Genomic DNA, 13,959 nt, shown 5'->3' with positions numbered 1-13,959 from the left:
GTATCCTCTTTTGGAATCTTCGCCATGATTTTCTCAAGTTTAGCCCAGAATGCATCAGTTTTTTGTGGTTCTCTTTTATTGTCCGCATTAGTGGGTGCATGTACATTCACTATTGTATATTTCTTGTTAGCACATTGGATTCGCATTGTCATGAGCCGGTTACTTATGGGAGTGACTTCTTTTATTGAGCCTACTATACTTTTATGTACCATGAAGGCCATTCCTAGTAAGGGAGTTCCCTTACCAACTCTGCTGTCCATTTTACTCTTGAAGATCCGGTAGTTTCCATAATCATTTGTGTCCTCATCAGTAAATCTCGTTTCCTGCTTCTGTGGCAAACGTTTCAATGTTCTTATTCAAACAGAGTCACCTAACCTAACTTAACCTCATATGTATCATGAAAACACATTTCAAGCACCAGTAGAGTAATGATAACCTTTTCGCTATAAATTATTTGGGAACAGCCTTTCTGACATTTATTCACATGCGAGAAAATACTGTGAAACTTCGTAGTCCTGATTCATGTTGTATTAAATCTATTTAAAAATACCTCATTTATCACATCACAAATTTTCACTGTTACCACCCAGTACGATCATATTTTTCCCAGCCCTAAAATAATTCTTTGTCATCCCTTGTGAAACAAAAGTGAATTCCAACACAGATTAGAACCCTCGCCATAGGAGGCAGGTCGGGGAAACTTAGGTGAAAACAGGAAATGGCCTTGAATTCCGGAACTTTAGAGAGTAAATTATTGCTTCGGGAAGCAAACCATTAGCCTCAGTTCTCTGGGTATCACTGATATTGCTGTAAGTCTGTTCGTGCTTGTATTTTACATTGCATTCAGATGTTAGAAATGTATTGTGTGTTAAGTGACACAGTTAAGGGTAGGGAATATTTGTCACGTGATAGACTATGTAAGGATTAGGAGCATAATCGCGTTAAGTTGACTAGCGCTGTTCTAGATACTGAAAAAGTCGAGAAATCGCTTACTAATGAGGACAAAATCCAGGAAGTGGACAAGCATCCACATCTTTCAACTGTGGCATGTATGTTGAAACTGGCATCTTCGGTTTCGACTCGACTCAAGTCGATCGAAGTGTTGTCGCATTCAAGATGATGGCCAAAAGTCATTTCTCTCGCACATGGCTGAGTTTCATCTCGATATTCATGGTCGAAGAGTGTGACCAGAAAACAATGTTTAACCCAGTAGCTCAAAATACAAGGCTTTAGCTGACATTTGTTTAGAAAGTGTGTGTGATCTGTAATAATGCGCTGATACTTTTATGGGACTCCACTGCAAATGTTTTTATATTTGTTGTCAGGTATTTTACACACCTTTTAATACACTATTTTTATTAATAATAATAAATTTTATTGCGCACAATGTGCAAAATTTACATATTACATCAATTAAATTACAATTCGCTTAAGGAGCACTTTGTTCAGAGCAAAATTGCTTCAGAGAGACTGTTCTCTTCATGCACTTCATTACGTGATATGTATCACACTGTTCTTTGCACAGTGCACATACACACTCCTGGCTGGCCCGGTGGTAGGACTTCTTGGCACAGATACGGTGATGAAAGCCGTGTATTGCAAAGCGTGTCACCAAATGTCTCAACTCATATTCCTCTTTCATCCAATCCTTATTTATCAGTGCGTCTGTACTGTAAAAGCTTTCCTCGATCGAGTCCCTTTTCTCCCGTAGTTCTCGTAACAGCTCCTCGTATGCCGGAGTTTGCTGTAGAGGCATTTGTAATCTTAAATCCTCTATCAAGAAGGTTTCCCGTGCTAAGACATATACGTACCGGGATCGGGTGAATTTAGATACCCCTAGGACCCTCTTAAGGTATCTCGGTTTCATGCTTTCCAGATCTCGTAGCTGTTTACATGATAGGTACTCCCATATTACTTCTAATCCGTATGTGAGCGTTGGTAGCACCTTGACTTGGAAAAGTTTCATGGCCGTCTCCAGCGACATTCTTTGCAGATGTTTGATTTCACTTATGCTTCTAAGTGCAGCAGCTAATCTCTTCTTTATGTGTACTGAGAAGGTCGTCCCGGAGACTTGTAGTGTGATCCCTAGATACGTGAACTGGTTTATCGGAGTTAATGTGTGTCCCCCACATACAATGTAGTCACCTTTCGATAAGTGTCCTCCTCTCCTGAATACCATTAATTCTGTCTTCTTTAGATTCATCCTTAGCTCGTTGTCATCCGCCCATTGCGTGACAAGCTCCATTCCGTTTTGCAAATCTTTTATGTTATCAGCGGCTAGTGCCATATCATCCGCATATATGTATATGCTTACATTTTGTGCTCCCTCTTTGATTTTTGTAGGGAGATCCTGGGTCAGCGCATTGAACAATAAAGGGCTCAAGGGGTCCCCTTGTAGCACTCCGATGGTCTGATCTATCCAGTCTGATTGGGATACCCCGTCACTGATTTGCACTTGGTTTGCCGCTAGTATATTAGCTATTAAATTCGTCATATCCGATCGTCCGACGAGGCTTTCCAGTTTCTCGATTAATTTCCTTCTATTGACAATGTCAAATGCTTTGGTGTAATCAATGAAGATTACATACTTCTTCCCGTGGGCTTGTGTTCTTTCTTGTATGTCCTTTAGCAGGCAGCTCGCCGCTATCAGGGTGGATCTCGCTTTCCGGAATCCAAATTGTTCATCAGGTAACAGTGGTTCCATGGGGTTACTTATTTTCTGTGCTAATAGTTTGGTGAGTATTTTAAATGCCACCGACTCCAGGGCTATCCCTCTGTAAGATTCTGGTTTGCTTGTGTCCCCTTGTCCTTTATATAGCATCTTTATGACTGCCTTCCGCCATGCATTAGGTATGTTACCAGATTCCACGCATTTGTTCATTAGCATTGTCCACACTGGTTCTAGGTACAGTAATGTAGCTTTTAGATGCTCTGCGCAAAGTCCGTCTATTCCCGGTGCCTTGTTTACCTTGCTTGTTGAGATGGCCTTTCTCACTTCCTCACTTGTGAAGATTGTAGTTCTTTCTATCACTTTCCTCTCCTCTAACTTCGGTCTGGTTTCCTTAAGGGCTAACACACCTCTCATATGATTCTCCCAGGTCTCCATGGGTATGTCTGCTGGAAATCGCGGCTGCCGTGGTCTGAGTGCCTTATAAGGGTTCTTCTCAGCATCCTTTACAAGCTTTTCGTCTTCCTTTGCCCTAAATTCCCGTTTTTTCAGCTTTAGTAGCGCCTTGAATTTCCTCCTCGCTGTCTGGTAGCATTCCAGGTCTCTTTTGTCTTTCGTTCTCCTAGCTATGTGCAATTTTTCTAGTGTAATTCGCCTTTCAATGTAACACTCCCTGTCGAACCATTTTTTCGCTTTCCTGGTGTCCTCCCTTGGTGCATTTCCTTCTTCGATGAATTCCGTTATTCCTGCTATGGCCTCATCCAGATTTCCCTCGCTGATATCTTGTAGTATGCGTGGTATCTTACTAGTGTTCTCCTGGAGCATATGTGGGTCCAACCTTCTTTGTATCCTTTGTGTTTTTATTTGTTTATTCATGTGTGTGTTTGTCTTGAGTGTCGTTCTTACTGGTATATGTTTCCTGATTAACGCTGCCTCATTTCTTATTAGGACGTTATGCTCCAATGCATCGAAACCTCTAATGAGTGTGAGGTCTATGGCGCTTCCTCCATTGTGGCATATGTATGTGAGTGCCTTTTTGTCGTTCACTAACGTGAGCCCTTCCCCTAGCAGATAGTCCAGTACTATTTCCGCTTTGTTATTTGCTTTATTTATTGGGCAGTTCAGGTCGCCTGCAATAATCACTCTTTCATTCGCCTGTATAGTGTCTAATGCTCTCTGTATACCGCCTACTATGTCTACTGCGCTGCACTCTGGTCTGTAGTATACGCCTACTAGTGTTCCTATTTTTGTTTTAATCACCAATTGATTCTCCTCCTTGAGAATTGTTTCAAACGGGGTAAATTTCGAGTTGATTACGCATGTTACTCCACTTGACGGCCTTCCTCTATCGCCTTTCCTCGCAAATGCGTGAATGTTATAGAATCCTTTCACTTCACACTTTGATTCCGCGGTAATGAATGTCTCTGTCAGTATACAGATGTCGAACTCACTGAAAATGTCTCTCGGCATCTGTCTTAATAAGCCTTCTAGCCCTTCTACGTTCCAGTTGAGAACTTTCACTTGATCCGGTTCCATCCTATGATCTATTCCTGTACCTCCAGCGATCTCGAAAGGGCCGGCATATGACGTCCTTTGGCCAAAATGCCCCCTCATATACTTTGTCATGTTCTTTCATTGGGATGCCTATTTTGAACGCTCTCCTGGTATTGGTGTCACTAACCATTCGACAGTTTATTGTTCCAGACACCCCATTTTCCTTTAGGTATTCTTCTATGTCTTCTTCCGTGGTTTCCGGGGTCAGATTTCCCAGATATAGCCACGCGTCTCCCTGCACTGCTTTCAGCTTGCTTTCCCCTTGTCTTGTGCCTCTTATCCTTTCTCTTGTTTCTTTTTCTCCTTCCTCCTCCGATACTCGTCTGCTCCTGGGTCCCTTTCTTCCTCTCATCACTCTCGTCCACTGTCGTTCTTCTTCCCTCCGCTTTATGTTTTCATCCGTACTGGGTTTAGCATTTCTTTCGGTTCCGGTAACCATCTCAATCGCTATTTCCTCCTTGGATTCTATCGTTCCTCTTGAGTATGTTTGTCTTGTCTTGCGTTCTTCTTCCCTTATTTCGTATTCGCTCCTCTCCTCTGTGATAGGGTTTATTGCTCCCGGTGTGTTTGCATCCGTTTGTTGTGATGTCATTGATCTTCCGGTTTCATTCCTTATTTCCTCTTTTATTAACGTTTTAATGCTGTTTGTGATATCCTCCATCATGGTTTGTAGTTGCCGGTTGATTTTTTCCATAATTTTTTCTTCCAACTCCTCGTCTTTAAGTACTTTGTCGCCCTTGCTTACTTGGCCCACTTGCGTCTCCAACCTGTCACTATTGTCGTCTCTGGTTTGCTCTATGTCTGTCGTTGACTTGCTGCCACTGCTCTCTCTATGGTGTGCTGTATCTGTGGTAGCAGGTGCGTTCCGACTATTTTTATTAATAAGCCCCAGTGGAAAAGGTTTTGATATTTGTTCTTTTGTCTTTGTCACGCCTGTTGATACTCTCATAACATCTTTAGAAATGGTAGACAGCCTATATCTTTCACTGTAATCGTGCACACACAACATAAAATGCACACATGTCGGAAAAATAACATACCAAGCATTTACATATTCGTGTTGGATAGTTTTTATTCGTGTATCGAAGAGTACATTTTCTTGCTTAACACGTTATCTTTCCTTGTCCCCTGCAGAAATGCCTAACGAGGTTTTACTGAATAAACTAACCTCTGAAATCAATCATCCACTCTGTGCCATATTCTGAGGTGTATCACATTCTTGGTTAATTTCAGTACATGTAGTTTTAAAATTAAGCGATTGTTTACTTCAGCCTTTATTTCTAACAAGTTAACTACCACTATCGACCTCGTTATTTACACATTTATTACAGAAATATGTTGTTTTTCATTTTAAATTGTGCTTATAAAATACCAGTCGACGGGTATTACTATTTGACTCCGATATTGCCTTTGAGTTTGAACGCTGACGAGTGTTCACTCATGCATATAGCGAAATACCTATATCAGAGATGATCACGTTCAATATAATCGCTGGAGTGCATAAATATTGACCATGGAAAAAATTACACGCGCTTAATCGCTCGTAATAACAGATGCATCAATTATATGGTTATCGCTGTAACCAAATGCTAATACACAGTTAAATATAGGAATTTTCAAGGGACGGAAAAAAAAGAAATGCTATCGTTATCACTGAGTTTTCGCTAGAGCGGACTTCTACTGTATTTTGAAAAGTTTCAAAAAATCTGGGATCTCAAATGTTCTCAATGGCAGCAAAGTTTATATCCTTTGGGATGATGACAACACCAGCAGTAGGGAAGTTGACAGCATAAGATGACGATAATTCAAATAAAAGCAGCGATTAGATTTACTTTGTGATAGGCCTAATGTTCAACTGACAGAGACTAATGACTGGCCATTAAGTTTTTTGTATTAATATTGCATAATATAATATAATAAACACTATATATCCTAACCTTATCCCTTTTCTCTACGAGGTCGAGTATGAAGTAAGATGAATTTTCATAGCAAGGTTTTACGACCGAATGCCCGTCATGTCAACCTCATGAGAGGAGTTAATGAGATTAAACAAATGATGTAATACATTAGTAAATAAAACTGATTATATTTACAATACAGTACATGTAGGCCTAAACGTCATGTTCAAGGGTTATAAATTTCATTTTTGATTGATCCGTATTGAACTGAGATTACATACAACTTATTCTTTTAAAATTTTTCCACCTATTCAATACATTCTTTTTGCAATGCATATATTTACATTACATTAAGTCGCTTGGAACCAGTTTCGACCCTACTCGGGGTCATCAGCCATAATCAAATAAATACACATTTTAGTTGAAATATCCTAAAACAATACGTATCCTATTAATGAACAGCATAAAACTAATGACATGAATTGTATGAACAATTATAATATGTGCCGTGATGAGCAGTTGAATTGGACCAAGCGCTATGGTTCTGTGTATGTTACAGATGTTAAAGTGTTATTATGTAGCAATAAATGGACACATTAGGATAAAAGTACCTGAGTAATTACAATAAATTATGCTAAAATGTTGAAGTACAAATAGTATACAAGTGATTCTCTCTAGTAAATTCTGTAGGTATTACAATCTATGTTGTGGCCACAACTTAGATTTGTACATCGACATTTTAGCATAATTTATTGTAATTACTCAGGTACTTTTATCCTAATCCATACCCACCAACTTCCAAAAAGAAAATCCGGAAGATCCTAAAGCGGATTTTTTTTTTTAACAAGACGCGCATGCGTCACAAAGTCTTGAGACGTAATGAAAAAGGACGGCAAGGGGGTAGATTATAAACAATATTAATACAAGTCAAATATATATTATGATCACCCCTGAAATTAAATACCTACACAAATTTACATCTTGATGAGGGCTCATATGTTTCTACTGAATACTGGGAACACTTTCCGTGATCGTATAAAACAAGGAAATTAAGCAGAATATGCCTCCCTACAAGACTGATAATATCGTTTCTTAGTTGAATTCATTACGAACACCACTAAAAATGTCCGGCTCCATGGCTAAATAGTTAGCGTGCTGGCCTTTGGTCACAGGGGTCCCGAGTTCGATTCCCGGCAGGGTCGGGAATTTTAACCATCATTGGTTAATTTTGCTGGCACCGGGGCTGGGTGTATGTGTTGTTTCCATCATCATTTCATCATCACGACGCGCAGGTCGCCTACGGGAGTCAAATCGAAAGACCTGCACCTGGCGAGCCGAACATGTCCTCGGACACTTCCGGCACTAAAAGCCATACGCCATTTCATTTACCACTAAACATACTAAATCGCCAATAAATTCATCACACAATTCCAAGAGTTTCAGAACTACTCACACCCACACTCAAACAAAGCCCTTCACAACTGCTACGAAGCACGATGCAGTTACGAAAGTTGTTATACATAAATTCACAGCGAGCTACTTTTCACGGATTTCTTTTCTTCAAAATCACAGCCTGCTACTTGTTTGGGAACATCTCCGTGAATGAAGTAGCAGTTGAGGTCGAACAGGTGACAAAAGCACGGTGATAATCGATAATGTGATTAACGATACATTTACTGGTCGAATCTCAAACACTGCATCTCTTATCAGCTACTATCGAAAGTCAAACAAATCTGATTTGACTGCAGAAAGCAAAACCCAGGCAGGGATATTCAAAATCTGTACAATAACGTTGTTCATCCGTACAACTGTAAAACACACTCAAAATCCATACATTTTATGGAAAAAATGGAATACTCGGCAGGTATGATATTGTGTACATTTATTACTACATAACATTTTAACATCTGTAACATACACAGAACCATAGCGCTTGGTCCAATTCAACTTCTCATCACGACGGCACATATTATAATTGTTCATACAATTCATGTCATTAGTTTTATGCTGTTCATTAATAGAATACATATTGTTTTAGGATATTACGACTAAAATGTGTATTTATTTGATTATGGCTGATGATGACCCCGAGTAGCGTCGAAACTGGTTCCAAGCGACTTAATGTAATGTAAATATATGCACTGCAAAAAGAATGTATTGAATAGGTGGAAAAATTTTATAAGAATAAATTATATGTAAATGTCAAGTGTTCACTATTTATTGTTTTCTTTAGTTTTTACAATTTTAGAAATCCTGCCTTCCAATGAAGGTAGCCAGTAAGACTCAGAATACGATCATGAATTTGTTAAAGAACAGTGTAGAATACATACATGTACAATTTATAGTTCTTTATACACAGAAGTAGTGGAATTCCATCAATATTTTAGATTCAAAATCAAAATTAACATAATTCCCCCCATTTATTGAGGTAAAATATTGATTAGCAAACAAACAAAAGCAAAAAAAAAAAAAAAGAAAATTACGTGAATAAACATGGTAAATCTTTCATCTCTAATCCAGAATTTTGATTGCTCAGGATTACACAGACAACTACATTTTTAGCTTTTCATATATTGTCATAATTTTGATCAGAAAATGCAGGTCTATCTTCGAATCATAATCCACTGTCTGGAGTACTGCGAGTAGATAGGCACTTGTTTGATTCAAAGATAAATATGCATTTCCTGATCAATACCTTGATAGTATCTACATAAAGCTCAACTGTAGTTATGCCTGTCCTTTTCTAAACAGTCAAATTAATCTTATTTGACTTCACTAACATTTATCCCAATCAATCAATCAATCAATCAATCGATCAATCAATCAATCAATCAATCACCACTGATCTGCATTTAGGCCAGTCGCCCAGACAGCAGATTCCCTATCTGTTGTTTTCCTGGTCTTTTCTTAAATAATTTTGAAGAAGTTGGAAATTTATGAAACATCTCCCTTGGCAAATTATTCCAATCCCTAACTGCTCTTCCTATAAATGAAAATAACAATAGGATATGGATTTGATCCACTTTTGATTTTAGCCCCCCAAATCAGCAAAACACTATATAATTGTAATCACATAGAGACTGATGTGCTACAAAGAAGTAGGTAGCAATATTTCTCTACATGATATATTACATACCTGTCGTTATTAGGATCAGGTAACATTTCAACATCCATTGTTTCTTCATCAACAGCTACAGATGATAAAATCTGCTTAAGACCCTGAAGAGAAAATGTTAGCAAGTTATTACTGAACAATTTGCAACAATCAATTAAAATTTCAGGTAAATTTATAACAAAATGGTGATGAAACCTTAATTTATTAATGCTAAATTCACATAGGGCTGAAAAAATTACTGCCTATTTACTGTAACAAACTCAATTTCACAACATTCACTCTGGCCTAGCAGTAAAAACATGAGACAATCTATGAGTTCTATAAGATGTAAGAATATATATATAATAAGAGTTTTGTCTGTACATTGCTCAGAATTTGAAAAGAATGGTATTTCTGTATCGGTCATTTCCACAGTAACAAGGAAATGCACGTTTTACTTTTCCATAATTTCTGTCTGTCTGTCTGTCTGTCTGTATGTATGTATGTATGTATGTATGTATGTATGTACAGGTACACGCATCACTAGAAAACTGCTAAAGAGAATTTAATGAAAATCGGTATGTAAAGTCGGGGAATATGTCGCTACAATCTAGGCAATGAATAATTTTTATTTACGCTGATAGAAATGGTAGTTTAGGAGAAGGCCTAAAATTTAATTTTCAAATACAGTAGAAGACCGTTATAGCGAGAATTCATAACAGCGAAAAATTTACTCGCTATAACGGATTGTTGTTATATCCGATTTTTGTTGCCATTGTAAAGTTTGTTTTAAAAGTCGGAAAACCCTTCATGCACATTAAAATCGGTATGAAACGGCAATCAGTTTGTTCTAAACTTGCGTTTCCGTAGATGATATCCACACTACAGCTTACTTGTTTTTTTTCGTAATTCGATACTACTTGAAAGTGTATGTTTAATAAATTTCATTCTGAAAAAAATATAGTACCGTATTTCTCGAATCCAAGATGAACCCCACTTTTTCCTTCAAAAATTTAAGTCAGGCTCAAAAAGAAGCTTGTAAAATCATATGAACGCCTTGTTGTACAGTAGGCCTACGCAATTTTAGACTATTTTCAGAAGCCGAACATAGACTTTCGTCACGCCGTATTTTTTATTTTTTTATTTTTGCAGCTGCACAATTATTCTTTATTTCCGCGTGTTTAAGGACCATTAACTTAAAATTGGCATCAAAATACCGAAGAGAACTTGCTGAAAATTTTCCGGCAATGCCTATTCCATGAGTCTCTACAATACAACGATCCATCAGGGAATTATTCCTGCTGTCTATAAAACTGTTATTTTATGCAGCGTCAGATGTAACCGGCTACCGCTACACGCACGTCTCGCTTGTCGGGTTCGGCCAAATTCAGCGGCTAGCAATGTATAGACCTAATCGCGAATGTTGAAAAGTCAACGAACGAGTTTAATGCGCCACGGTATGGCCATTCCGCAGTTGCGTTTTCGTGCACATACCTCATAATTTCATCTTCGACTTCTTTAAAGCGTCCTTGTTGCGGACCACTGAATGCATTTTTTGTACAGTATGCATTTTTTTAGCTCTTTGTGTTCACGCTAACGCCAAATAATGGCTTTAGTTAGGCCTATGCCGTATTTTCTTGCGGCTGCACAATTATTCTACATTTTCGAGTGTTTAAGAAACATTAACTTAAAACTGGCATCATAATATCGACTAGAACCCGTTGAAAATTTGCCGGCAATACCTTTTTCACGTATCTTTACAATACGACTATCCATCACGAAAATATTCCTGCTGTCTATAAAACTTAATTTTACTAAGCGTCAAGTACAATAGACGCGTTATGACTCTGCCACTGAGTAGCCATGGCTTTTCTAAGAATTCGAAGGGTTGCATGTTTTGATGCCATTCAGCAGATTTGAGAAACACACAGGCACTGTACAACCGGTTGTCGCGGTTAGCGATGTGTAGTAAAGAGGCGGTCGTTTATTGTCAACGAGTTCAGAGCGCATGTGAAAAGAAGCAGCGTGGTTACAACGGTAGTTGCCAGTCGTATCCATTAACTTACTGTTAGGCCGCAAATGCAACAACCCTCAAGTTTTCGCATGAGATTCTGAGAGAAAAAAAGTCTTGCGGATTCGGAGAAATACGGTATCATTCCAGAGATTTCTGTGGCAAACACCTCAGCTTTCTTCTTCAAACAGCGTCACCTAACCCAACCGTATATGTAGCCTATCATGAAAACATATTTGAAACGCATGTAGAGAAATAACCTCCTCGTGAAAAATTTACATGTAAATAGCTGTAACTAGACGCAAGAAGATATGAAATATCCTCTGAAATCAGTGATGTACTGTACTCTGCCATATCTTGAGGTATATCACATTCTTACTTAATTTCCGTATATAACATTAAAATTAAGATATCGTTTACTTCAGTCTTTATTTTTAACGAGTTAACAACTGCTATCGGCCACGTTATTTACGCATTTATTACGAAAACGTGTTTTCCTCTTTCATTTCAAATTTTCTTTAGAGAACAGCAGTCAATGGGTATTACTAATAAACTCCAACATCGCCTTTGAATGTCAAGGAGAGAGCTCGCAAATGCACAAAGTGAGAAAACTGTACCGTACCGATGATGATCGATAGCATTTTGTTGCAAACGTTTCAGTTTTCTTATTCAAACAGCATCACCTAACTTAACCGTACTATACGTATGATGAAAACACACTTCAAGCGCCAGTAGAGAAATTATAACTTTCTCCCTATAAATTTTCATAATAGCCTTTCCGTAATTTAACCAGACGCAGCAAAAAATATAAACTAACCTCTGAAATCAATCAGCACTCTGCCATATCTCAAGGTGTATCCCATTCTTACTTAACTGCAGTATTTAGCCTCAAAATTAAGCGGTCGTTTAGTCAGCCTTAATTTTTAACGAGTTAACAACCGTTATCGGACACGTTATTTACGCATTTATTAGGAAAATATGTTCTCTTTCATTTCGAAGTTTCTTTACGGAACAGCTGTCGACGGGTATTACTAATCGACTACGACATCGCCTTCGAATGTCGACGAGAGAAATCGCTAGTGAACATAGCGAGGAAAGGATGCGGAAGGTAATCGATCTGGGGTGCATATATATTGGTAACGGAAAAATTCGCGCGCGCTTTATCGCTCGTAATAACGGATGCGCCAGTGATAGGGTTCTCGTTGTAACCGAAGGACGATACAGAGTTTAATATAGGAATTTTGAAGGGACAGAAAAAAGTCGTCGCTATAACGGATTTCTCGTTATGTGTCGTACTCGCTATAGCGAACTTCTACTGTATTTATGTTATTAGTGGTCCTATATTAATGAAAATTGGTATGCAAAGTCGGAAAATAAGTTTCTACAATCTAGGTTATAAATAATTTTATTCATGCTGAGTGAAATGGTAGTTTAAGGGAAGGCCTAAAATTTAATTCTCAAATATTTATATTTTAGTGGTCCTATCAATAAATACTACATAATTAAAGTTATATAGAATTAAATTTCCGACCATTTATGTCTTATACATTTTTACCTACCTGCTATGATAACACAGATATTCATGAATTTGTAATTTTGTTGCTAAGTCCATATCAACTCCGAGCCACGAGAAAATTGGTTAACAGGATTTAATGAAAATTGGTATACAGAGTCGGGGAATAAGAAACAACAGTCTAAGCTATAAAAAAATTATTCACCCTGGATGAAATTGTAGTTTAGGGGAAGGCCCTTAAAATGTAATTTTTAAATAAGTCTATCAAAAAGTACGTATCAAAAAGTATTAAATAACAAAAGTTATAGAGAATGCAATTTCCAATCATTTATGTTTTATTCAGCTTTACCGTACCGATTATGGTAAGAGTGGTATTTCAGAGTCGGAAGAAAACTAAATGTGAAGGCCTACAATATCGAAAGCGCATAACATTGATCAACAATAACATTACTTTGACCATAGTTGGTTGTGATGTTCTTTGTCTCTTATGCTGCCTCTCAACTCCGATAGATGGGACTACTACTGTGAACCGAGTATAACAGTCTGACTGAACATTGGCGGGAATAGCTGGGGAGTTAGAAAACTTTATTCCTTAGCATGCCATTCCTCTGGTTCATACATTTTCTGATACTGCTGGTACGTAACACATTGGTCATCGTAGTATTCCAGCTATTCAATCCCTACTCTGACGCGCTGTTTTGAATGAGCAGTGTGCACACTTAAGGCAGAAGCTTACTTAGGCCCGGTTTCACAGTTCGAGTTTAAGCCGAAGCTTTAGTAAGCCACGCCTGCCGCTTAAGCAAGGCTTACGCTTTGGTTTAAACACTACGAGTTTCACAGTAGGGGGACCATGTGCAGCTTTACTAAGCTGAACATCTCCAAAGTTGGTAATGCTTGCGCATGGGCAATGATTCAATTTCTCATCTTTGTTTACATCCGTAGCCTATGGTTGATTGACTTGTAGGTTATACATCGTTTATCAGCCAAGATAATTGAGAAAAATGAACGGAAAATGTGATTCCAATAAGTGTACTGCAAACTTCAGTTCGCAAGAAGTTTGCATTTTATTGGAGATTGTAAAAAATTATAAGCATATAATAGAATGTAAACAATCAGATAAATTATTGTGGAATAGGAAAACTCAAAGGTGGAACAAAATTGCGGATACATTCAACGCCAGGAGTGGTGCAGTGCACAGAGATGCTTATGTGCTAAAAAATA

General features: G+C 38.1%; 1 protein-coding gene across 2 annotated transcripts in view; it reads right to left on the bottom strand.

The window, feature by feature from the left end:
- IntS1 (integrator complex subunit 1) overlaps nucleotides 1-13,959 on the bottom strand; it is a 480,230-nt gene that overhangs the window by 214,235 nt on the left and 252,036 nt on the right. For both annotated transcript variants that reach the window (XM_067153509.2, XM_067153510.2), the window contains exon 18: nucleotides 9,257-9,339. In XM_067153509.2, the coding sequence (XP_067009610.2) occupies nucleotides 9,257-9,339 (83 nt within the window). The remainder of the gene's footprint in view (nucleotides 1-9,256; nucleotides 9,340-13,959) is intronic.

This window comes from Anabrus simplex, chromosome 9 (assembly GCF_040414725.1).
Source record: "Anabrus simplex isolate iqAnaSimp1 chromosome 9, ASM4041472v1, whole genome shotgun sequence".
Classification (NCBI taxonomy): Eukaryota; Metazoa; Arthropoda; class Insecta; order Orthoptera; family Tettigoniidae; genus Anabrus; species Anabrus simplex.
This window is presented reverse-complemented; position numbering and strand designations above follow the sequence as displayed.